Source organism: Tenrec ecaudatus, chromosome X (genome assembly GCF_050624435.1).
Source record: "Tenrec ecaudatus isolate mTenEca1 chromosome X, mTenEca1.hap1, whole genome shotgun sequence".
Classification (NCBI taxonomy): Eukaryota; Metazoa; Chordata; class Mammalia; order Afrosoricida; family Tenrecidae; genus Tenrec; species Tenrec ecaudatus.
This window is the reverse complement of record NC_134548.1, coordinates 58,869,308-58,895,991: the sequence shown is the minus strand read 5'-3', so window position 1 is coordinate 58,895,991 and position 26,684 is coordinate 58,869,308. Positions and strand designations below refer to the sequence as shown.

Below are 26,684 nucleotides of genomic sequence, written 5' to 3'. Positions count from 1 at the left end.
GCAATGATGAAACATACAACTTTCCTCTAGTTCCTAAATGCTTCCTCCTCCCCCACTATCATGATCCCAATTCTGCCTTACAAATATGGCTAGACCAGAGGATGTACACTGGTACAGATAGGAACTGGAAACACAGGGAATCCAGGGCGGATGATCCCTTTAGGACCAGTGGTGTGAGTAGTGATACTGGGAGGGTGGGTTGGAAAAGGGGAACCGATCACAAGGATTTGCATGTGACCTCTCTGGGGACCGACAACAGGAAAGTAGGTAAAGGGAGATATCGGACAGGGAAAAATATGACAAAATAATAATTTATAAATTATCAAGGGTTCATGAGGGAGAGGAGAGCAGAGAGGTAGGGGGTAAATGAGGAGCTGAAGCCAGGGCCTTAGGTGGAGAGCAAGTGTTTTGACAATGATGAGGGCAATGAATATACAAATGTGCTTTACACAATTGATGTGTGTATAGATTATGATAAGAGTTGTATGAGCCCCTAATAAAATGATTTTTTTAAAAGAGAGAGACTAAATTTAAAAAAAAGATTATCCCATCTGAGACTATACACAGTTTTACTTCTTCGTTTCTCATTTGGGTGCCTTTACTTCTTTTTCTTTGCTATTTGCTCTGGCAAGAGCTTTCAATAATGGCAATGGTGATAATAGACTTCTAGTTTTGTTGATCTTTCCAGGAAAACTTTCAGTCTTTCACCAAGGAGTATGATGTTATTAGGTCCTTTATCATGATTCGGAGTTTCTCTTCTTTCTTTAATTTGTTGTTTGTTATCATAAAAGGGCATTAAACTTTGTCAGATGCCTTTCTTGCATTAATTAAAATGATCATGTGGTCCTTTTCTATGTTCTATTAATGTGGTTTATTACACTGATTTTTATATGTTGAAACGCTTTCATTCTTGAAGTAATTTCTAATTGATCATGATTTATCAATATGCTGTCTTTTAGATGAGCTCAATTCAAGTTACCAGCATTCTCTTGAGAATTTTTACAACAATATTTATAAGGTATATTGGTCTGTAATTTTCTTGTACTGTGCAGTTCTTGTCTGTCTTTGGTACCAAGGTAATGCTGACCTCATTAAATGGTATAGGAATTATTCTATCCTCTCTTTATTTTAGAAAATTTGTGGAAGTATTGGTGTTAATTATTTTTAAATGTTAGATATAGTTCACCAGTAAATCTACCTGCTCTTAGACTTTTCTTTGTTGGGCAGTTTTTGATTCAGTCTCTTCACTTGTGCATTGAGATTATCTTTTGTATGAGTTAGCTTTGGTATTTTGTACATTTCTATCAATTTTTCGATTTCATTTCAATTATCAAATTCATTATTTTACAGTTGTTTATAGAACTCTCTCATAATCCTTTTTATTTGTGTTGGGCTAGTATTAATGTATCCACCTTCATTCATTTGTATATCTTTTTTCTTGAGAATATCCACCAACTCAGCAATTTCTACAAGTACTACTCAGTAGCACTATTTACATTAGAGTTGCATAATCAACAAACAAATCTGTCTTGGAAGAAGTACAGTCAGAATGCTCCTTAGAGGCAAGGATGGCAAGCCTTCATCTCATGTACTTTGAACATGTCAGAAGAAACCAGTCCCTAGAGAAGAACATCATGCTTGGTAAAGTGAAAAATGAGGAAGGTCCTCAAAAAGATGGATTGACACAGTGACTACAACATAAGAACAATTTTGAGGAAAGTGCAGGGCCATGTTTCCTTTTGTTGTACATAGGGTCACTATGAGTAAGAACAGATTGGATGACACCTAACATCTGCAGGCAGTTACAGTATGCCAAACTGAGATGATCACCATAAGAGGAATCCCCAGACATGTTATAACAGACATATAATAATTTACAAATGTTTGCTTTGCCCCATCTAGAGTCAGAAACCAGTCTCCTTCTTTGTGGAGTTCTGGCTGTTTTTTCTTTAAGATTGTTGCTATGTTGAGCAATGGAAGCATATTGAGTATACAACTTAGAAAACCAACACTTTCCTACCATTTTATGTTGCCTTTTCTTTTTAACTTTTTTATTATGATTTAGGTGAATGTTTGAAGAACACATTTTTGTTTCAACTCGTTCATTGCAATTCCCTCAATGTGCCATAGTTTCCCCCACTTCCACCCAATTTTTCCTATTTCCATTTCTCCTTTTTACCTAACCCTCTGTCTTTGGGCAAATACTGCTCTTTTTATGTTAAATATTTGATTATTCTAACATAAGGATGAGTTTAGTTTCAGACCTTTTGTGTGTCTAAGGACCATAGTCTTAGAGTCCCACCAGTCTGTATGTGACCAGTGAGTTGGTCTCATTTATGAATTTGAGTTCTATTCCATAATTCTCTACTGCTCTATCCAGGACCAATATGATCCATTTTCAGAGAAGTCGGTAATGGTAATTAGGCACCATCTAGTTCTTCTTGTCTCAGGGTTGTGGATTCTGATGTTTACCTGTTCCGTTAGTCCCTTGAACTAATTGTTTCCATGTGTCTCTCTATTTGCATAACTCCTTTCCTCTACAGAGGGAGAGACAAATAGTTATATGGGTGCCCATGAGCTTTGAAAATTCCTTTTGTTTTTTGATATAGAGCATTGTTTTTATGAACTGTTGTACCAATTGACCTTGGTGTTTGCTGAGACTGTGCTGCATATCTCCTAGGTCCAGCAATTCTTTCCATCAAAGTGTTTTGTTATACCTAAGAGGTTTTCATAACTTTAACACGTGCATGTGCCACCTGAACTGTGGATATATTTGTATATTTGTCTCTATATATGGATATATGTGGAGGGAAATGAGAGTATACCCATGAAAACATATAGATTTGACTGAAGATATTTGTATAAATGTATTCATCTTTTGTGGTAGTTATATAATCTGGCGTCAATTTGGGACTTGAGAGGATGAAGAGTGAAGAGGTGGAGTCTAGTCTGTCAATCGGATCATAGCCAATGATCTCTCTGTGTGGGCCTGGCCTTCTCCTGAAAATTCTGGGAACTTCTATATTTTCCTCATTTGAAATGCGAGAAACTTTCTTTCCTCACTCCCTTGGAGGCTCTTTACTGACAAGACTCACTCCTTTAGAGATTCTGTACTGACAAGACACATGGCACTATGCTGATAGACCCTGTGCTCTGGGAACTGGAAAAGCCACATGGAGACCCCTGTCACTTCTGAGATGCTTAGATCACCACTGGATCCAAAGATTTTCTACCCACTGGCCTGTGATCATCCTGCAGTCAGTGTCATTTCATGTGTTTCATGAATCTGAAGAGGACTTTATAGATTGGTATCGGATGTTTGGACTGATTTCAGACTTATGGGTTAGGACTAAACTAGGTTGGGATGCTTTCTTAATGTGCAATTGGTACCAGGAATGGTTCTAGAGAAACAAGATCATAAATATGGTTTCTCCAACTGGCTCTCCAGCCTGATTAGGCTTAAAGCACTGATAATGCTATCGCTACCCTTAAAGGTGTGGGTAAGTCTGCCACTCTTACTAGAGTGGGTCGTGTTAAGCCATGGTGGGAAGTAGCAAAGGTAATATCCACAGTATCACCACCAATAGATGAAGTGGTGGTTAGAGGAGAGGCTCTGGGTGATCATGTGTTTGATATTTTCCAGCAGTGTTGTCAGGATGAGAAGTATAGGGGAAGCTGGTTGACTAGTCCTCCTTACAATAGAAAATATGTTCAAGTAAAGGGATCATCTCAGAACCTCAGAAGCATGTCTTACGTGCCGAATTACAGACCTAAAAGCTTCTGCATGTGCTACAAAGGAGAGTCTTCTCTCCTCTAGTAATAGAGCTGATGTTGCCAAAAACCAAATCCAGAGTCTCATCAGATGAGTAGCTGAATTGCAGGTCTAGAACTGTGTCTGATATTAAAATAAAGGTATTAATCAGAAATAATTGGCACCCTGAAACATGGGATGGGAACATATGGGCTGATGATCCAGAAGAGGAGGATTTTGATCCTCTAGAGATGATTGAGCCAATCCACTCAATAGATCCACCCCTCCCAGCTGAGGGGATTAATCCACTATTAGTAATACAACGCATGCGTGAGCAGATTAACCAAACTGTTCAAGCTGAAATGCCAGGTGGGGTTGCAGCTGTAGCATTGCCTGGGGGAAAAGCCTACAATAGTGGTTCTCACCCTTCCTGGCACTGCAACCATTTAATACAGTTCCTCATGTTGTGGTGAGCCCCAACCATAAAATTATTTTTGTTGCTACTTCAGAACTGTAATTTTGCTACTGTTATGAATCGGGCAACCCCTGTGAAAGGGTCATTTGACCCCAAAGTGGTCACGACCCACAGGTTGAGAACTACTGCCTTACAAGATATTGCTGAGAGCACCCAGGAAACACCCTCAGCACCCATTATTTCCTCTGGACCTGTAACTAGAATTTAGTCTCAGAAAGCTCCTAAAGATGAGATTCAGATGATGACTCAGGACGAAGTGTGCTATACTCATAAAGATCTGCTTGAGTTTTCTAATATGTACAAGCAGAAGCCTGGGGAATATCCCTGGGAATAGTTACTAAGGGTGAGGGATACTGGTGCAAGGAATGTAACATTAGACCAGTCTGAGTTTCTGGATATGGGGCCCCCAAGCACAGATTCTTCCTTCAATGTCTCAGCAAGAGAAGATGAGAGAGGATCTAATTGCTTATTTAGTTGGCTCACTGAAGCATGGGCTTCCAGATGGCCTAGATTAGACCAATTTGGGGTCCCTGACTTACCTTGGTACACTGTAGAAGAAGGCATCCAAAATCTTACAGAAATTAGTATGTTGGAATGGATCTATGAGAATAATCCCACAGACCCAAAAAAGGGAGTGTCCCGAGAGCAAAGGTAATACAGAATGGGTAGTAGAGGAAGGTAGTTCTACATTTCAGTTACGACCACGCGATCAATTGCAAAGGCGAGGTTTGTGATTGTCAGTGTATCTTTATATGTGCTTTTGAATACCTTTCCTTTGTTCAGGTATGATATACCAGATACAATTAGATTCAGTGTGTTTTCATTTATATGTGTGATAGATGTTTGATGTTAGGTGTAAGTGTGATTTCATTAATGTCTGCAAATTATATGTGGCTAAAGAATTGTGTAAAGCAGCCAAGTTGGCAAGGGGTGGACAATTGTTTTAGACAGGGTTCTCTAGAGAAACAAAACCAGGACACTGATGTATATATGGATAGATTTATACAGCAGGAAGGAATATCACAGCTAATTAGTCCACAGAGCAGTACAGAGAGCTCAGTTCAACTCACTTCCATGAAACAATTAATATACTGGAAGTCCTTCAATTCATGAGGGCTGTTGGGTCCAAGGTCAAGGAAGCAGACAGCTGAGTCTTCTGTAGAGCAATGCAGGCGGTCCAGTGGCAGGCAGCAAACAGTAGGACAGGTCACCAACAGTCAGCCAGATGACAAGATCCGACAGTCCCAAGCTCAAGCGATGTATACACCAGCAGTGTGGCAAAGCAGATCTCGAAGAAACATCAAGCTCTAGCGAGACAATCTTTCACATTGTTCCCAGAGTTCTAAAAAAATTGGTGTTTTTTTTTTTTTCAGTTTCTCCCTTATGTGTATGTGTGCTTTAATGGGGCACGGAAGCATGCAGCTACTCATGTTGCCATCTTGCTCCAATTTCCTAGATTTGCATTTTAAAATCACTATATGCAATTACTAATGACTATATAATAAATTGTTTCAAACTTATTTTCAAAATGTAGACAAATTAAATGTTTCCCCTCAATATCCAGCCTTGCAGCTGCTGGATACTAATGTCTCCAAAGAATAATTACAAGTAGTTTACTAAATAGGTGCTTTTTAAGAATATTAAGAGAAAGATATCTCTACCAGATAAAAATACATTAAAATGATTCATTGATCTATCTTCTTGTAGAATGGAACCAGTTCTTCTTAGTAGTAGTTTTACAGTCAAGACTGAAAGGTGAAGAGTAGTGTCTACTATTGAAAAGTAATGTAAACTAAGGTGCATAAAACAATGATATCTCATTTTATTCAAAAGGATGATGATTATGAGTGCTTTCTATTTTTCTTTATCTTTGGTATTAACATCAGTAAAAGGATTGATGTAGACTAGTGTTTCCCAAAGTAGGTGTTACCTTCTTTGGGGGGGGGGGTGTGATGGAACCTACCAGGGGTCTTGCAAAATCATATACCTACACTTATCCTGAATTATGGGTTATGGTACAAAGTAGGCCAAATGCATTTGAGAACGTATGAGTAGACATTTAATAATATATACTACCTATTTTAGAGATAATCAAGCATAACATGTAACAACAATCATGTTTTCTAATATATCAAAATTACATCTCTACCTTGGAGTATACTCTTACTCTAACAAGTTATATTTCTATACTGTTCACAGCCTATATCCCAGCCAGCTGAACAACAATCAACTCGTCTAAAGCCAGACTTAGTTCATAGGTAAGTATCTTTAAATTAACATAATGAAAACAATGAGCATATGGTTGAGTATGCACATTAGGATATTAGTGTAGCTCTGTGTTTTGGTATTTGTGTGTACATTTAATTAAAAATAGTATCACTTTTTCTTTTTATGTCTCTAATGGTCGTGTTATTTTGTCTTGTTTGCTATTCATTTCTTTTTTAATGGCTTACAATTCACACATCATATTAGTTTAATCATATTAAGAAGAGGTGTACAATCATCACCATAATTAAGTTTAAAACATTTTCTTCTTTTATGCACTCATTGTTATTATCTCCCCATTTGCTATTCATTTCTAAGGAAAACTGATAAAAGTTTTAAAAGCAATAAGAATACAATACACTGTAAAATTCTAATGTAGAGACATTATTACTATATATGTGTTATTATTTGGTAGTTATAAACTAGTATCTTTCACTATGCTACTCAAATTGGATAATTTCTGTTGTTTTATTTTCAAATTCATTGATTCTTTCCTTGGTTGTATTCAGTTTGCTTTTGTGTCCATTTAGTGATTCTGTTTTGCTTTTGTTTTTTTCATTTCTATAAAATGTTCACTTGGTTCTTTTTAAATCTTTTATTTATTTTGTTTTCTTTTTTTCATTTGTTTTAAGGGTATTTGTAATTACTCAGTGCAACATTTTTATGGTGGTTGTTTTAATATCCTTGTGAGGTAATTCCAATAGCTGACACTCGTATTGATACCTTTTGATGATATTTTCTTATTCAAATTCTCATTTTCCTGGTTTGGGACACAACAAGGGATTTACAGTTTAGGCATTATCTTAGTATATGCTGGATCCTATTTTAAAATCTTGTGTTTGGGGAGGTAACTTTGCCCTGGTGCCATAGTAGGCTACACATTAGGCTGCTGACTGGAAGTTCAGCAATTTGTAACTACCAACCGCTCCATTGGAGAAAGGTGAAATTTTCTACTCCCATAAAGATTTACAGTTTTGGAAACCAGCAGGGTTTCCTGTCCTTCTATGGCTGCAATGAGTTAAAATTGACTCGTTAGCAATGAGGTGAGGGACCTTGTTGTTCTAATGACAACTTATTTTTTTTAGAGTCCTTTAGAGCTCTTCTGGTCTATTTCATTCACATGGCACTTCTGGGGCTCTCTGTTGGTGCTGTGGGGTGCAGAATGCACTTCTCTTGGTCTTTTGCCACTAGGTTCTGAATAGGAGGTGCTTGATCGTAGGTGCAAAGAGTGCTTCTCCAGGCCTGATCTCAAACCACCAGTGCTTCGGGGTAGGGGATCTGGCGGTGTTGGACCTGAACTCCCTCTGGTGCTAGGTGGGTTATCAGGAGACACTAAGCTGGGATATTTTTCCTCAAGCTTTGGGTATCCACGGCCAGTCTATTTTCATCTTTTCACCCTTCACAGCTGTGCTATAATTGTATACTGTATTATTTTCAGAACTTTAAGTTGTGCTTAGGATGGAGTAGCAGGGAGTTATGTGTTTCTGCCACCTTGTTCCAAATACAAAACATGAGTAACTTTTAGGATAAAGGGTTTACTTAAAAAATAATTTAGAAGATATCAATTTGCTACTTGCCAGTTTTTATTATTTAAGTTTCAGAGATATTCTATTGGAATTTTTGTATTCATTGATTTCAAATTATTAGAGAAAAAGCTAAAATTTTCTTTGATCAAATAAACAAAAAGTTAAACTGCCATATTGAATTGAATTGAACCTACAAAGTAGTAATGATTAATCATGTTGAAACTATTTCACATAATTTTCTTTTTGCCTCCTACACTATTCCTCTGTAAATATACTTTGTTAGAATTTGTGTTAAACATTGGGCTTTGAAAATGACTGAATATTGTCTGCTCTGAGAAGTTGAACAGATGTTACTTTTTCACCATTGCTAGCTTGCATCATGATGTACTAGCTCTGAAGGAAAACACCAATACCCCTGATAATCCAGGTGGAAATGGCAAACAAGATAGGATTAAACAGAGAAGAGCTTCCTGTCCCCGACCAGAGAAGGGAACTAGATTCCAGCTTATCGTTCTTCAGGTCAGTGTGTAAATATTACCATATCATGAAGACTACATATAGATATCTGGTGGATTGGGGATTGGGTGATGTTGGAGAAGTGGGTACAGAATATTGTGGAATTCACTCTGAAGCAACATTTTCCCCAGTTAAAAAAATTCCTGCTAAAAATATTTTATTTTAATTGTTAAATTTGGAAAAAATATAAGGAAGAAAACAAAGCTCATTTGTATTTATACAACTCTGAGATAGTTCCCATTAATGTTTTCATTTATTTTCATTCCTTTTTTACTCTATGTATATGTAACATTGTACATATCAAGATAATAATAAAAATAATAATAGTATCAAATTTGTATTGCATTTTTCTCTGCTAGGTACTCCAAATGGAGTCTCTGGGTTGTGTAAATGATTAAACATTTTGCTGCTAATTGAAAGGTTGGTGGTTCAAATCCTGTCATAAGTGTTTTTAAAGAAAGACCTGGCCATCTACTTCTGAAAAATTGAGTCAGAATGAACTCAATGGCAGGTGTGAACAAGAAAAATGCACAATAAATATTATACATTAAAATTTTTAGTAATCCTGTATTATTATTGCTAGTATACTATTCTGTACATATGAGAATATTAATGGTCAGAGAGGTAAAAATAATTTTCCTAAAGTTATTCAACTAGCAAATGATAGCTCTCAACACATTTATTTAACTAATATGATTATGCATTAAGTATGGCTGTTTAAACTTTTACACAATTTTATATACTGCTTTTTTAAAAAACTTAAAATGATCAAATACATCTTCCTGTATCATAAAGTACTTTTCCAATAACACAGTATGTTAAATGGCTGCATTGGCTAGTTCCTTATGTAGGAGCCTGGTGGCCAAGTGTAGGGCTGCTAACCAAAAGGTCAAAGTTTCAAACCCACCATGGGAGAAAGATGAGACCATCTGCTTCTATAACATTACAGCCTTGGTCTACTCTGTCCTAGAGTCACTGTGAGTTGAAATTAAGTCCATGGTAGTGTGTTGTCTTGGTTATAGAGGTATTGTTACTCCTTATATAAATCCTGTCTGTTTTTCACTAGACTGTTTTCTGTCTCTCTGCAGTAGATATTCTTAAACATAAGTCTTTGTATATATTATTTAATTATTTCTTTATGCTAGGTTTCCAACTAGAATTGTTAGGTGAAAGAGTGAAAATTTTTAAAGTTTCTAAATATATGTTGCTTAATTGTTTTCTAGACATGTTAGACCAGTTTATACTTGAGAACTTTTAAAAGTTCATGGAAAAGTTCCATTATCTTTCAATTCCACTTTTCACGAGTGTATTTCCATTATAGTGCATCATCATTTACTTAAAATGTTTCCCAAAGTGGATAATACTGCCCCCCACTGGGGCGGCTGGAATGACACAGGGGCGGGGCTGTAAAAACTTATTCTGGGTTATAGACAATATTACAAGTGTCTGTCAGGAGGGTGCTGATTCATTTTTTTTAAGTTGGGTCAGTTTCAACTCCGTGACTGGCTGTATGTACAACAAAACAAAAGACTGCCCGGTCTTGTGCCATCCTGACAGTTGTTCTTATGTTTGAACCCATTGTTGCAGCCACTGTGTCCATCCATCTTGACAAAGGTCTTCCTCTTTTTCACTGTCCCTGTACTTTACCAAGTATGATGTTCTTTTCCAGGGACTGGTCACTCCTGATAGCATGTCCGAAGTATGTAAAACAGATCTCACCAGTGTGCTATTAAGAGCAATCAATGCTGCTTTCAATTTTCTTCACTAGCACCAGATTCAAATTGAAAAGGCCAAATAAATTTGAGAACCTGTGACTGATAGGGTCAATTTATGGGGCTAAGAGAAATTTGAAGGGGAATGACTGAATAAATCTTTAATTGCCCCTAACTATAGTATTTTCTAAATGGAGCCCTGGCGGCATAGTGGTTTACTCATTGGGCTGCTAACTATAAGATCAGCAGTTTGAAACCACCAGCCACTCCTCAGGAGAAAGATGAGGCTTTCTACTCCCGTTAAGATTTACAGTCATGACCCTCCCTCCCCAGCCTTCCCCTCCAATAGACAGGGCAGTGCCTCTGCCTCGCTTTTTCTTATCCCCACCCCTTTCCCTTGCTTTTTTTTCTTTTCTCATTCCCCCTCTCCCGCTTTCACCATTTCCCCTCGAAGGCACATCCACCGAGCAGAGGCAGAGCCAGTCTCCCCCTCTCCCTGGCCCCACTGCCCTATGGCGAGAGGGAGCCTCCTCCCCACCCAGGCACAAGCGGTGGTGGTTGGAGGAGAAGGACTGTTGCCAGTGGCGGCGGCCACAGGTTTGGGGTCTTCATGGAACTAATTTGGTGACTGACCCGGCCCCCCAGCTGCAGCCATGCGCCCCACCTGAGCCCCTGTGCCCGTGCCCCCTGGCCCGGTTCCCCAATTTCTCCCTCTTCAGTCGGCCTGGCCTCATCCTGCGCCCCCGCTGCCGCCGCAGCGGCGCGCTGAGGAGAATGAGGTGGTAAGGGCTGTGGATGAGCCCGCGTCACCACTGTGAGGCCTACAGCGCTGCTGGGGAGGAGGAGGATAAGGTAGCTACATCAAACTGAGGGACAGGCAGATCCAAAGGATATCATGAAGTTTCCAGGACCTTTGGAAACCCCGAGATTGTCTTTCCTATTGGAAAAGGCAATCTCGAGGGAAGGCTAGATGTGGAAAGTGAATGTCCCCCAAATGCCTACAAGTCAGAATGTTTCTCCATCCCAGAGAGATGAAGTGATCCAGTGGCTGGCCAAGCTCAAATACCAATTCAACCTCTATCCAGATACATTTGCTCTGGCTAGCAGCCTATTGGACAGGTTGTTAGCAAAACTGGAAAGTCTCACCCCAAATATTTGAGTTGCATTGCAATCTGCTGTTTTTTGTTAGCTGCCGAGACTGTTGAGGAAGATGAGAGAATTCCAGTTCTGAAAGTTTTGACCAGAGACCGTTTCTGTGGATGTTCTTTGTCTGAAATTCTGAGAATGGAGAGAATTATTCTGGATAAACTGAATTGGGATCTTCACACAGCCACACCATTGGATTTTCTCCACAGTTTCCAGGCCATTGCAGTGTCACCAAGGCCTCAGTTACTCTTACCAGTTTTCCCAAACTGAGCTCATTTCAACATTTGGCATTCCTTACCAAGCAACTCCTCCACTGTATGGCCTGCAACCAACTTCTGCAATTCAAAGAATCCATGCTTGCTCTGGCCATGGTTAGTTTGGAGATGGATAAACTCATTCCTGATTGAACTGCTTCAGAAAGCACAGATGGATAGCTCCCAGTTGATCCACTGTCGGGAGCTGGTGGCACATCACTTTTCTACTCTGAAGTCTCCCCTGCCTCAGAATTCCATTTATGTCTACCAACCCCTCAAGCACACCCTGGTAACCTGTGACAAAGGAGTGTTCAGATTACAGTCCTCCTCTGTCCCAGGCCCAGATTTCTCCAAGGACAACAGCAAACTAGAAGTGCTAGTCAGAGGCACAGCAACCTTCTACCATCATCTCCCAGCTGCCCAGTGGGTGCAAGCCTACCTTGGCTAAATGCCAAGGAGAGGAAATGGAAGTGGATGACCGCTATGATGGGGTTAAATGGCTCTATAATGAAGATATGCTTCAGAAAATGTGGGTTCTGTGTGTAGCACTTATTTATCAAGGCAAGAGGGGCATGATTCCCCTTGTCCACCTTTGCAGCCTGTTTCTGTCATGCAGTGTCAACAATTCTTACCTTCTAGTGTAAAACTAAGGCAGGGTACTCTGGGAATGGGAACATGCAAAACCAGGAAAGGATATAGAAGGGATTAATACCTTAAGAGGCTGAATTGAAATGAGCCAGAAGGGGAAAAAAGCCTTGTTTACTGTGTGGCTAATTATTCAACATTTAAATACTAAAAAGACTCAAAAAATATAAAAAATTTCAAAAGATCCAATATTTAAGAAAAAAATAGTGTTTGCAAGTTCTTCTGTTTCTCTGCTAACATATAATATTACTTGCCCTATGTCACCAAGTCATGTTTCATGTTTTTAAAAGTTCCAAAACTGGTAAGTAGCAAACCTTATACCCAGCATCTTAATGTAATTTTCCTCTATTGCTTTCTTCTTCGTTGAATAATTAATGAATGTTATGTATGTTGATCTATATACCCTGGCCTCTACTAAGCAGGAAACCCCCCCTTTTTTTAGCAACTTAGTAAACAAATGTTTGGATGACTGTCATGAATGATTGATGATTCAAATCTAAATTAGTCTAGCTTTGAAATTGCTTTATATGAATCAGGTGGTATAAAAAGACTCACATAATAAACAGGTTGATTTTAGTGTTTCTCTCATTTCAATTTCTGCAGTCTAGAAATAAAATTGATGCTTTTATTTTTGTTTCCCTTAAAGTGAAACATAAAAGTGGTATGTGATTAGGACATGTTTAGATTTGGTAAAAAGCTTGTTTTTACATTTGTATAAAATTATTTGTGATAAAATTAATATATTCAGGTGCTCACCAAAGAAGCATGTATGTAAACAACTGAGATTAGATTTTGTAACTAATCAGAATCTCCCCCTTCCAAAAAAATTATAATCAGTAGAAAAGAATGTCTAGATGTTGGAGCAGCTCTATGATTTGAATCTGTAACATGTAATAACTGAATTCAGTACCCAAGTTTTATGTTGCTAGGATTTTCTCTATAAAAGTTATTCTCATTCCTCCCCAGTATGTCTATATATTTTTCTTAGTGACTTCTGGATCCTGGGTTCTCTGTGCAGTCTGAGAAGGTATTGCAGTCACAACCATGTTATGATCAATGATAAAAGCAATAAAAACATTGTCCTTAAAAAAGATTTACAGTCATGAAAACCCACAGGGGAATTTCTACCCTGTCCTATAGGGTCACCATTGAATTGACTTGATGGCAGTGAGGTTTTTTTGTTTATCGTGATTTCTAACACTTTTATCTCTCTTTAAAAGTTGTGTTCAGTTGTTTTTCTCACTAACACCAAATCACATTCTTAACTTATTTTTTGCTAATTTGAAGAGAAAAATAATCTTTCTATATTTGGAACCATTTAAATCATATCCCTTATATATTGTTTGTGAATTCATATGGATGTTCCCTGCAAAATTTGCAGAGCGAAGACAATTACAGACTTTTAAACTGGTAATATGTTTGTGCTCAGGTGTCAACTTCTGGAGACAACATGGTGGAGTGTCAGCTGGAGACACACAACAACAAAATGGTCACTTTCAAGTTTGATATTGATGGTGATGCACCAGAAGATATTGCAGACTATATGGTATGTTCAATAAAGCCCAACTATTGCCTTTCAATATTATCTGCATCTTTTTCACTCCATTTACTCAAAGCCATCTTATTTTTAGTTTCCTGATAGTTTTAAAATTTGTAAAGAGCCAAAGAGTAACTATTGCTTCTCCTCTGGCTTCGATTTATTTATCTGGATAATATAAAGGTAGAGTGTGTTCATTACAAGATGATTTAGATTAGTGAATCTTCTTTCTGGCTGCATGTAAAAATCCCCTGAAAAGCTTTTGAAAAATAATCCAATATCTTGAGTTTCTAATTAAGCAGAATCTATGCAAGGCCTAAGCTTCAACAGTTTGTAAACCTCCCAGGTGATTTTAATGTATCAGCCACTACACAGAAATGCCTAGTTTAAGTTCACCATTTTATTTAGTTTAATATTTTCTCTGAATTGTTAGACCTCCTCCATAGGGTTTCCAAGGCTATAATCTTTATGAAAGCAGACTGCTACCTACATCTTTCCTTCGCAGAGCAGCTGGTGGATTTGAACTACTCCTTTTTTAGTTAGCAGCTCGGTGTTTAACTACTGCACCACCAGGTTCATTCTTTAAATTGTTAGATTTTAGTTAGTATCTTTCCTGTTTGTATTGGAATTGGACTAGAGTGGCAGGGCGAATGAATAATTCTTTTGACATTGCCTTTTGTTTCGCCTGTATTTTTCATTAGAGGTTGTTGGAGCTGATTGTTCCTTGCATTGTGTTGTTTTAGAGGAGACTGATGCCATTTTTCAGAGTTGTAGAGCACTGGGCTCTCTTTGAGAGGGTAGTAGGAGTGCTTATTCAAACTGCCTGCAGTTAATTGCACTGTGGGGCCAGGCTACCGCTTTATCCTCCTGTTGTTTCACTCTTTTCCTAGCCAACCAATATTCTGTTATTTGGAGGGCAAGTTGGATGGCCTTCTCAGGGGATGCTGTTTGAGTGGTTGTGGACCTGTGAGAATGGCCCTGTAGTGGATGATAATCTCACAGGAAGTTGTGGTGGTGTTGCCCATGGCAGCTTGGGGTGCCTCAGAGGGAGTGCAGTGGAGGGGAGGAGGGTGTGCCTGCTTTAGTTTAGAGCACCATGGATGGTGGGCAGAATTTCCCTAATCCGCTAGATCAGCGCACAGGTGGGGCAGAGATTGCTACAACAATGTGAAACATTGGAGAGGGGGTTGCTGGAGCTGTCTTAGACTGTGTAAAGCACTATGGCAGGCAGGAGGAAGTTCCCTCAGCCACATGGGACTGCAGAAGACAGGCAGGAGATCCCCCAGCCAAGTAAAGCACTGTGGAAGGTGGGCAGAGGTTCCCCCAGCCAAGTGGAGCACCTCAAATGGCTGTTGGAATTCCCCCATCAGTTTAAAGGGCCTTGGAAGTAGGTAGGAGTTCCTCAGCCACAAGTTACTTACACCTTAGAAAGTGGGAGCTTCCCCAGCTGCATAGATGGTGGGCGTAATTGCCCTAGGCAGAGGGGAGTGACCTGGAGGCTGGCAGTGGTTTGTGAGAGGAAAGAGGTGAGAAAAAAACTGAGACTGCTGAGATTGTGGGGAAAGAGAGGAAAGAAACAAAAGTAAACCGAGTTGAGCCCTGATTGCCTGATTGTGGGGCTGGAGGGGTTTAATCCCTGCCCTGAGGAGGTGATAAACTGTGGCTGTGTTGAAGTAAAGCCCTTGGGCTGATCAAAGGAGCCTGGCTCTGGCCAAGCCTGTGGTGGAACTAAGGTTAACCCTTAACCAGCCAGCCTCCACAGTGGTAATGCAAAAGCCCCAACTCCTCAAAACCTTGTGGATTTGTATCTACTTATCTTTATGATGTTCCTCCTATGACCTGGAAGAGTTGAGTTTCCCTCGCAGTGACTTTCCTGTGCTGATTTCTGCGAGTCCCTCTGGTATATATTACTCAGTCGCCATCTTGCCGGATGTCTACCCACATTGTAATTAAAAATATATGTTTTATTATTATTTGGGTGAAAATTTTCAGAAGCAATTGGTTTTGCCTCCAACAAAACATGCACATTTTATTTTGTGACATTGATTGGCCCATTTATTCCCTGTATTTCCATTTGCACTTCTTTCTTATCCCTTCCTGCTCCTATTTTTTAATTGATGATTTGTATAAATTTAAATTGTACCATTAAATTTTTATCTATGTTAATTCATTTTATATATGGTGTGAGATAGGTATCATTTTTTCATTAGTGTTCCTCCACCATTTGTTTAAATAAACTCTTACCCATTTGATGGATTTCAGCCCTTTGTTAAAGATCAACTCCCCATAGGTAGATAGTCCTATATTCTCAATTCTGTTCTATATATTGCTGCTATAGCAAAAGAATGAAAACAAATTTATTTTCTCACTGTTCAGAAAGCTAGAAGTCTGAGTTCTAGGCACTACTTCTAGGGAAGATGTTCTTTCTTGCTGTGTATAAGTTATGGGGGATATTCCTTTTCCCTTTCAACATATATGAGCCCAGCATTCCTTGGAGATCTCCCTGTGCCATAGGATCCATCTTCCCCTGTGTCTATGAGGTTCACAGTGTAGGGTTCAGGAGCTCTATATTCAAATGATAGGCTCAGATTCTGCTATTTCTTTCTTGGTATTACTGAGGTCTCTCCTCCTTTCCTAGTTTCTCTTTTATTTTATTTCTTGTAAGATAAAAGGTGATGCAGGCCACACAACAGGAAAAAAAAACAAATTTGTTGTCATCGAGTCTATTTCAACTCATTGCAATTCTATAGTTCCTCATATCAGAAGAGGACTTGTGACATGAGTTAAGGGTGCTGTATTCCACCCTAACCCTCACTCATAGACATAAGAAAAACAACCTAATCCTTATTAATACAACCTAATATGACTTCATTTACTAAGAGAGGTTAGGATTTATAACATAGCACAAAAGAAAGGTTAATTATATCAGATCATATCACAAGGATATTTTACATCATAATATAATGCCAAATTGCATCACCACATAACTGTCAAACCACTGAGAATAGTCAACACCTATTTGGTGGGAGCACAATTCATTTTGTGACAATAGTCTAATTTCAGGCAATAGTCTAGCACAGCGGTTCTCAACCTGTGGATCATGACCTCTTTGGGGGTCAAATGACCCTTTGACAAGGGTCTCCCGATTCATAACAGTAGAAAAATTGCAGTTATAAAGTAGCAACAAAAATAATTTTATGGTTGGGGGTCACCACAGCATGAGGAACTGTATTAAAGGGTCGTGGCATTAGGAAGGTTGAGAACCACTGATCTAACATGTCTCAGTTAAGGTCTTAAAATAACAAAATAACAATCCACATATACTAAACTATATATATTAAAGACTCATCCTCTCCCCTCTCTGTTGCCACTCCTGTCCCTGGCTTCCTCATAGTCTTCAAAGTCCTATTTTTTTTGTATAAAAATCATGTTTCTTTTGTTAATAATAATTGTGCTGTTAAATATTTATCTCAGTAATTTGGCTAAATTTGCTAAGGTTAATGTTCTCTAGTTTTATCTTTGTTTTGTGGCGTTTAAGAGAGTTGTCATTGTTTGTTATTGATATATAGTATTGTATATTTGTTTATCCATTGCTCTATAATTGGAATTTTTTTGTTGTTTCTGTGTTTTTGCTGTTATGGAAATTGCTGAAATAAACATAGGTGGTGGGCATATGTCTGTTCATGTTGTATTCTTGATCTCTTTAGTGTATATACCCAGTAGAGACATTGTTGAATCATGCATACAATTACATATTTTATTTGCATTTCATTAAGGAAGAGCCATATTGGTTTCCATAGTGATTGTAAAATTCAAGTCCACCAACAACGTAAAAGCTTTTTGCTCTCTCCATATACTCTCCAACATTGATTATTTTCTGTTTTATTGACTTTTGCTAAAAGTGTCTGTTTGAGGCAGTATCTCATTGTTGTTTTGTTTTTCTCTTATTGCTAATGAACTTGAACATTTCTTCAGGGTTGTTAGACACCTGGATGTCGTCTTTGGTAAATTATCTTGTAATGTCTTTTGTACATTTTTGACTGTGTTATTTGTATTTTTTGTTAAGCTATTGTAGTTTTAGCTTTTTTAAAGATTATCTTATTGGGGCTCTTACAACTCTTGTTACAATCCATACATCAATTGTATCAGACATATTAGTACATATATTTCCATCGTTCTTTTCTAGACATTTACTTTCTATTGAGCCCTTGAGATCAACTCCTCCTTCCCACCCCCACCCTCGTGGAACCTTGATAGATTATAGATTGTTATTGTTTTCATATCCCACACTGACCGCTGTCTTCCCCTCTGGTTTCTGTTGTTCTTCCCCCTGGAGAGGGGTGTGTGGTTATGTGCCATTCATTGTGATCACTACCCTGTTCCTCCCCTGCACTCCTCACTTACCCCTTACACTTTTGGTATCACTATTCCCATTCCTGTTCCTGGGTTCCATGTGTTGTGAGCTTTATCTCTTCCCTATACCTATGCACATATTCCGGTCCTGTCCAGAGTGGGAAGCAGCACTGGGGGGTTATGATATTGGGGGGTGAGGAAGCCTTAAGGAACAGAGGTATGTTGCATGATCCATCAGTGCTCTATTGCACCCTAATTAACTCATACCTTCCCTGAAACCCATCTGTGGAGGGATGTTCCATTGTCTACCGATGGGCTTTGGGTCTCCACTCCAACCCCCTCATTCTCACCAATGCGTTTTTGTTAATTTGTTTGTTGTGAATCTTCTGATGCCGTTACCTGGTCCTGATGACACCTCATGATTGAACCAGCTGGTGTGCTTCTTCCATGTGGGCTTGTTGCTTCACTGTTGGATGACTGCTTGTTTAATTTTAAACCTTTAAGACTCCAGATGCTATATCTTTTAATAGCTGGGTACCATCCGCTGTCATCACCACATTTGCTTATGCACCCATTTTGTCTTCAGCGATCGTGTGGGGGGTAGGGTAAGGATCACAAAATGCCATTTTGTTAGAATAAAGTATTCTTGTATTGAGGGAGGGTATGAGCTGAGGCCCAAGGCCTGTCCGCAGCCTCGGTGTATTGCCTTAAAAAATATGTACATGGGCCAATACCTCTATTTTTATGGATTAATGTATTTACATAAGTACACACCTCTGTTAATACCTCTATCTATAGCTTTGTTTTCTAGAGCCTTCCTCTGTTTCCTTTTACCTTCTCCTGTCCCACCATTACACTCCCTTTTCTTCCACCTCTTAGTATTTCCTCTCAGCTAGATTGATGTTGCTCTAATACCCACAGAATCTCTACAAAATCCTAGATGTTGGTTTTAATTCCCTAGGTATTCCCCTGTCTATGGCGTTATTTGCTCTCCACAACCGCCCCCCCCCCACCACCTTCTCCCCACAAGACCCTCCAGAACTGTTGGCCCAGTTTCTTTCTCCCCAAGCTTTCTTCCCATGTCTGTCTTATATAAATAGGCAAACCAGCAATATCCTAGTCCAAAAAATAAGAAAAAAAAGGTTGAAAAAAGAAAAGGAGGGGATAAGCATACTTAGTTCGAAGTCTGTCTGCTGGCCTTTATGAATCACTGCCCCCTGGTCCTGGGGAAGTTCTGGGGGCTTCCCCTCCTAGCCCAAATTCGATTTGGGGAGCTCTTTAGGGCCTGTGTGGATTGGCTTTACCGTTGCTGATCTGTTATGCCCCTTTCTTGGTTTTGCCCACTGCAGGGGATTCAGGCCACATTGTCTCCCCACTGTGTGTCCCCATTATTCTCCCCTGTCGCAGTACACTCCAGCTAGGGGCCAACATGTCTTGAGCTGTGCCTTAGCAACCCCGTGGAGGGACATCATCCTCTGGGTTTGGTGTGCCAATATGGAATCTAAGCCGACTGTCCCTTTCCCTTGTTCCTTCTTGGTTTGCTTCTGTGTGAGCATGGTAAGTCGGCTCCTTTCCCCCATTTGAAGGTTTAGTGTTGTTCTCTGTTGCACATACTTCTAGGGCGGGGGTCAGATAGGCTCTGCTTGGGGCTGGCCCTGTAGCCCAATGTTTTCATACAGTTCTCCATGTGGGAACATTGCCCTCCTGGTTTGGTGTGCTGTGATGGAGTCTGTATGCATACTCCCAATTCTGTGGAGATATGACCAATACTCTCCCCCTGGGTGGGTTAGTGCCCTGTTCTGCCCGTGCCATCATCTCAGTTCTCTATACCTGTGGGATCCTCGCCTCGTTTGGGTATCAAACTTATACTGGCTTCGTAGAATGAGTTTCGGAGTTTGCCATCCTTTTCTAAGCTCTGGAATAATTGTGGGAGATTGGTGGCAACTCTTCCCTGAATGCTTGGGAGAATTCCCCTGTAAAGCCCTCTGGACTGGCCGGGGGGATGGGGGGGGGTTGTTGTTGTTGGTAGCTTCTTGATAACCATATCTGTTTCTTCTTTTGCTATAGGTTTGTTGAGGTTCTTGACCTCTGTCTGGGATAATCTAGGGAGGGGATGTTTTTCCAAATCTTTATCCATGTCTTCCTCGTTTTTTAATTCATTAGAATACAGTCCTTCATAGTATTTTGTGATCGTCCTTTTAATCTCATTGGGGTCTGTTGTGATTTCCCATTTCATCCATCATCCTGGCTGTTGATATTTGCTCCTTTCTTTTCTTGGTTAGATTCTCCAGCAATCTGTCAGTTCTGTTGATCTGTTCATAGAACCAGCTTTTGGCTGCATTAATCTTTTGCATTGTTCTTTTGTCTTCCCACCGGTTTAACTCTGCCCTGATTTTTTTTTTAATTTTAACAATTTATTAGGGGCTCATACAATTCTTATCACAGTTCATACATATACATACATCAATTGTATAAAGCACATCTGTACAGTCCCTGCCCTAATCATTTTTTCTCCTCTTTTCTTTTTTTACATTTTATTAGGGACCCATACAACTCTTATCACCATCCATACATATACATACATCAATTGTATAAAGCACATCCATACATTCCCTGCCCCAATCATTCTCAAAGCATTTGCTCTCCACTTAAACCCCTTGCATCAGGTCCTTTTTTTTTTTCCCCTCCCTCCCCTTTCCCCCCTCCTTCATGTGCCCTTGGTAATTTATACCTCGTTATTTTGTCATATCTTGCCCTATCCGGAGTCTCCCTTCCCCCCTTCTCTGCTGTCCCTCTCCCAGGGAAGAGGTCACATGTGGATCCTTGTAATCACTTCCCCCCTTCCAACCCACTCACCCTCCACTCTCCCAGCATCGCCCCTCACACCCTTGGTCCTGAAGGTATCATCCACCCTGGATTCCCTGTACCTCCAGCCCTCATATGTACCAGTGTACAGCCTCTGCCCTATCCAGTCCTGCAAGGTAGAATTCGGATCATGGTAGTTGGGGAGAGGAAGCATCCAGGATCTGGGGGAAAGCTGTGTTCTTCATCGGTACTACCTCGCACCCTAATTAACCCATCTCCTCTCCTAAACCCCTTTATGAGGGAATCTCCATTGGCCGACACTTGGGCCTTGGGTCTCCACTCTGCACTTCCCCCTTCATTTAGTATGGTATATATATACATATACATATACACATATATACACACACTTATATCGTTGTTGTTTTTTTTGCATGATGCCTTATACCTGGTCCCCTGGCACCTCGTGATCGCACTGGCCGGTGTGCTTCTTCCATGTGTCTGCCCTGATTTTTATATTTATTTTCTTTTGCTATAGGAGGGGTTGTTCTGTTGACTCTGTTCTAATTGCTGGAGGATTTGTGATAACATATCAGTCATAATCCTCTCTTTTTTCATGTGTGAATTTATTGATTAAAAGCTGCCTAGGATATCTGCTTCGCATAAGTTTTGATACATTGTATTCTCCTTATCATTAGTTTCTAGAAACTTCCTAACCTTCTTTCTAATCTGGGCCGGTACCCATTCATGTCACAGAAGATCGTTATTCATCGACCAATTGTTGGCCTTTATTTTTCTGGTCATCCTTTAACTAATCTCCAGCTTTATGGCACAGTGATCTAAGAAAGACGTCTGAATAATCTCTATATGTTTTAATTTACTCAGGCTCGACTTGTGTCCCAGTATGGGTCTATTCTTGAAAATGAGACATGTGGCTTTGAGAAGAATTAATTCTTTTTGCATTTGTATGGAAATTTCTGTAATCTATAAATGTCTATCAAGTCCAGTTGCCTAATTGTATTGTTTAGCTCTATAGCCTCCTGGCTGAGCTCTTTCCCAGTCATCTATTTTTCTCTGATAGTGATATATTAAAGTCACCTACTCTGATTGCTGAATCTGTGATTTCTTTTTTCAATTTTTGAATAGTTTGATGAATTTCACCAGTCCATTGTTAAGAACATTAATATTCAATATGCTTACTGGTTCCTGGTTACTGATCTTTTGAGCATTATATACTGCCCCTCCTTGTCCCTTTTTATGTTTTAAGCCTTGAGGTAAATTTTGTCAGAGATTAGGATTTCCACACCTGCTTTTATAAAGTTGCCATTTGCCTGGTATACTTTTCGCCAGTCTTTTATTATTAGTTTATTTTTGTCTGTGTGCTTAAAATGTGTCTCTTGCAGGAAACAGATTACTGGGTTATGTTTTCTGAGCCTCTCTTATAGCCTTTTCTTTTAATGTATGAATCGAGGCCATTGGTATTCAGAGTTGTTATCATGATATGTGGATTCATTGCTGTCATCTGGTGCCTTGTGTTTTGGGTGTTTTCCTATCTCCATATCACTATGCTGTGTTTGTGTGGAGGGCTTCATTCTTGTCTTCCTATCCTTCTGAGGCCCTATTACCTTGGTAATTGTTGTCTTCACATTGTCAAAGTTGGATGTTTTTACTATTATATGTTTTGGTGAGTTCTTCTTGGGGTTTAGTCTAGTTGGTATCCTCTCTGCTTCCTGTATGAGTGTCTGATTCGCATTCATTAAGGTGGGAAAGTTTGCTTCCAGAAATTCCCTCGATACTTCAGGGAAGTATCCAGTAGACCAATTATTCTAATATTGTTCTTCTTCATTGATCTTGTTATCTTCCACCTCTTTTATTATCCTATTTAACTGTCTTTTAGTTTGCTGAGGTCTGCCTGAGTGTCTTCAAGACCACTGATAGGGTTATCTGCCTAATCATCAATTCTGTGATCTTGTGTGTAGCTTCTGATACCTCATCTGTTAGCACCTGTATTTCCCTTTGGTGTGTGGACTTTGACCCCTCTATCATGGAGTTCATGCCCTCAATTGTGAACTTTATCTCCTCTGTCATTGCTTCCTTATTCTGCGTTGCTTTCCTCAACTCCTGTATTATTCCAAGCAACCTTCTGAAGGTTTCTTTTTTGTGGCAGATCTGAGTCTGATTTTTATATGAACATCATTAACTCTGCAATTGTGTTTTGTCTCTCTGGTTGTTGTTTATTGTTGTTGTTGTTGAGAGTGATGTGGTTTGCTGCTGCTTCCTTGACCCCTTGTTGTGGAGGTTGGCGCCATGTTCCTGGGATACCAGGAGGCCCTGAGCTCTTTCTCTTTGTAACCAATAAGGGTGCTTTCAGGCGCGGCCTGTGACCTACTATAGAGGTGGCAAGACTCCTGTTTAGGCAGGGTTCCACGGTGATTCAGTGTCCAAGGGTGGTGAGGAGTTTCAGGGACTGGAATGGGGCTGGAGCCTGTATGTATGCCCCTGGGCTGCTTTGAACTGGCTTGTCAGGCCACAAATAGCAGCCTTTTTTCTTATTTCATTTTTTTTCAAAAGATGCCTAATAGCGGGCAAAGATGGGGGGGGGGGCTCGGTGCCATGGGAGGGGTGCTGATCGAGAGTGAAAACCCCCACTGCTCTGATGCAGGTGCCTGGGGAGAGTCTCTGCAGGGTGTAGGTGCCTGATACTGGTGGGGGCAGCTGTTGCATCTGTGGGTAGGGAGCATCATGCTGGCATGGGACAGGCCACTGCTGCTGTAGATAGTGAGTGTGGAGAAGCCCCTGTGCAACAGTAAGGCTGAGGGAGGGCAATCAGCAGGCGTTGGCCATGTTGAGGTCTGAGGTAGTGTGGCCAGCATGGGCTGGGAAGCCCTTGGGCCCTGGTTGCTTATCACCTGGGCTCCGGAGCCAGGCTATGTGTGGGGGATATATGTGCTTCGGACTGAGGATGCACTCCCCCTTACTCCGCACAGGCCTGGGATGCTAGGGAAGTGCTGAGCAGCCGGGGGCAGGAGTGGTGCTGGCAGGAACTGAAGGGCCCAGAGTACTGACAGGGGAGCGTGTGGTAGCAGTGCAGCCCAACGCTGGTAGGAGCAGTGCAAGCTGAGGCTGGGGAGCACGGAGAGCAGCACAGTATGGGTGAGCGCCCCACCCCCTCCAGGCACGGGTCATCTAACCTCCTACAGGTAGACTGCAGGTCAGTTCCTGGGTCCCTGGGTGAATGGAAGGAGAGACCGAGCTTGAAGGCAAATCACTGCCACATGGAGAGAGGGGAACCATGGGAGAAGGGAGCAGCTCTCCTAGAGGAGTGCTGTGAGTGGGCAGCTGCCAAAGCTGTGTGGGTCTTGAAGGGCAGCCCAGCAGCTCCGGGCATGTCAACCAGACCTGAAGATGGGGTGGGGTAATCGGCAACCATGGAAGTTGTGGCATGCAGGAGCAGCTCAGCTGTCTGAGAGGAGATGTCCCGAGGATCGGATCTTAAATCTCCGGGGCTCCAGCTCAGGGAAGATGTATGCGGTGGTTGCCTCATGGCTGGGGGTTGGCATAGAGGTCCTCTCACTCACCAAAATCCTCCCACTAGTCCTCCTGGACAGCAGACCCACCATACAAGAAAGAACTCTCAGTATGTGCTGCTTACTTGAGCAGCATCTGTCAGTTTTAGTTTTTTAAAAAAAATGTTCTTTTATGAAATACTTTATTGAAGGCTCTTACATTTCTTATCACAATCCATTGTGTCAAGCACATTTGTACATATGCTGCCATCATCATTTTCAAAGCATTTTCTTTCTACATGAGCCCTTTATATTAGCTCCTCATATTTCCCCCTCCTCCACCTGACCTCCCTTAAGAAACCTTGAAAAGTTATAGATTATTACTTTCACATTTTACATCGTCCTCTGTCACCCTTTACCTACTTTATTAGCACTTCATTCATATTTCATACAATGAAATAATTCAGTCATATCCAGAGGAGTTGTACAATTATCACCACAGCTAATTCTATGACACTTTCTTCTACCTTGTTATTCATGTATTTTTTTTTCAAATTGTGGCAAAAAATACACAAAACATCCTCCAATTCCACAACTTCTATATGTATAGTTCATTACCATTATCTTCATTTTGAACAACCATTATTGATACCCTTTTCCAAATTATTCTACCAGCATTAGCATAAACCCAATGCTCACTAAACAAAAACTATGTTTCCTTCACTTAGGATAACCATTCATCAAATTTGGTTTCTTTCTTTTTTTTAGAGTAGTTTTCTTCATATAGTATTCACAAATCATACATTTCCACGGTTAAATCACTTTTATACTTAAAAAATCATTTTATTGGGGGCTCATACAACTCTTTTTTAAAAAACAATTTATTAGGGGCTCATACAACTCTTATTACAGTCCATACATATACATACATCAATTGTATAAAGCACATCCATACATTCCCTGCCCCAATCATTCTCAAAGCATTTGCTCTCCACTTAAGCCCTTTGCATCAGGTCCTCTTTTTTTTCCCCCTCCCTCCCCGCTCCCCCCTCCCTCATGTGCCCTTGGTAATTTATACATCGTTATTTTGTCATATCTTGCCCTATCTGGAGTCTCCCTTCCCCCCCTTTTCTGCCGTCCCTCCCCCAGGGAGGAGGTCACATGTGGATCCTTGTAATCAGTTCCCTTTCCAACCCACTCACCCTCCACTCTCCCAGCATCGCCCCTCACACTCTTGGTCCTGAAGGTATCATCCACCCTGGATTCCCTGTGCCTCCAGCCTTCATATGTACCAGTGTGCAACCTCTGCCCTATCTAGCCCTGCAAGGTAGCATTCGGATCATGGTAGTTGGGGGGAGGAAGCATCCAGGATCTGGGGGAAAGCTGTGTTCTTCATTGGTACTACCTCGCACCCTAATTAACCCATCTCCTCTCCTAAACCCCTCTATGAGGGGATCTCCATTGGCCGACACTTGGGCCTTGGGTCTCCACTCTGCACTTCCCCCTTCATTCAATATGGTTCATACAACTCTTATCACAATCCATACATGCATCCATTGTATGTTAAGCACATTTGTACATTTGTTGCCAGCATCATTCTCAAAACATTTGCTTTCTACTTTAGCCCTTGGTATCAGCTCCTCATTTCCCCCCTCCCTCCCTAGTCTCCCTCCCTCATGAACTTTTAATAATTTACAAATTATTTATTATTTTGCCATATCTTACACTGTCTGACGTCTCCCCCTACCAATCTTCCCACCGTCCATCCCTCAGAGAGGAGGTCACACAGATCCTTATAATCAGCTCCCCCTCTCCACCCCACCCTCCCTCTACCCTCCAGCATTGCCACTCTCACTATTGGTCCCGAAGGGATCATCCATCCCATATTCGCGGTGTTTCCGGTTCCTATCTGTACCAGTGAAAGTTGTATATTTCATTGTTGCTACACTGCACCCTGACTGGCTCATCTCCTCCCTGAAACCCTTCTGTAAGGGGATGTCCAGTTGCCTACAGATGGGCTTGGTGGGCCAAGGTGTGCTCCACTCTCTCTTCCTCCCCCTTCATTTGCTCCCATGTGCTCTGATCAAACATGTCTCTCTCCCTGAGCTATAGCTTCAATGCTGTCCTCTAAAGTAAATTCTTTTGTGGGGAGGGGCCACTGTCCATGTAGTTGGGATTGGGGCCAGGCCAGCTAAA

General features: G+C 40.6%; 1 protein-coding gene and 1 pseudogene across 1 annotated transcript in view; both read left to right on the top strand.

Moving 5' to 3' along the window:
- WNK3 (WNK lysine deficient protein kinase 3) overlaps positions 1-26,684 on the top strand; it is a 191,038-nt gene that overhangs the window by 97,246 nt on the left and 67,108 nt on the right. Inside the window, exons 10-12 of the mRNA XM_075539190.1 lie at positions 6,426-6,484; positions 8,389-8,536; positions 13,720-13,836. Of these exons, the coding sequence (XP_075395305.1) occupies positions 6,426-6,484; positions 8,389-8,536; positions 13,720-13,836 (324 nt within the window). The remainder of the gene's footprint in view (positions 1-6,425; positions 6,485-8,388; positions 8,537-13,719; positions 13,837-26,684) is intronic.
- Positions 11,092-11,836, top strand: LOC142434596 (cyclin-I-like; annotated as a pseudogene).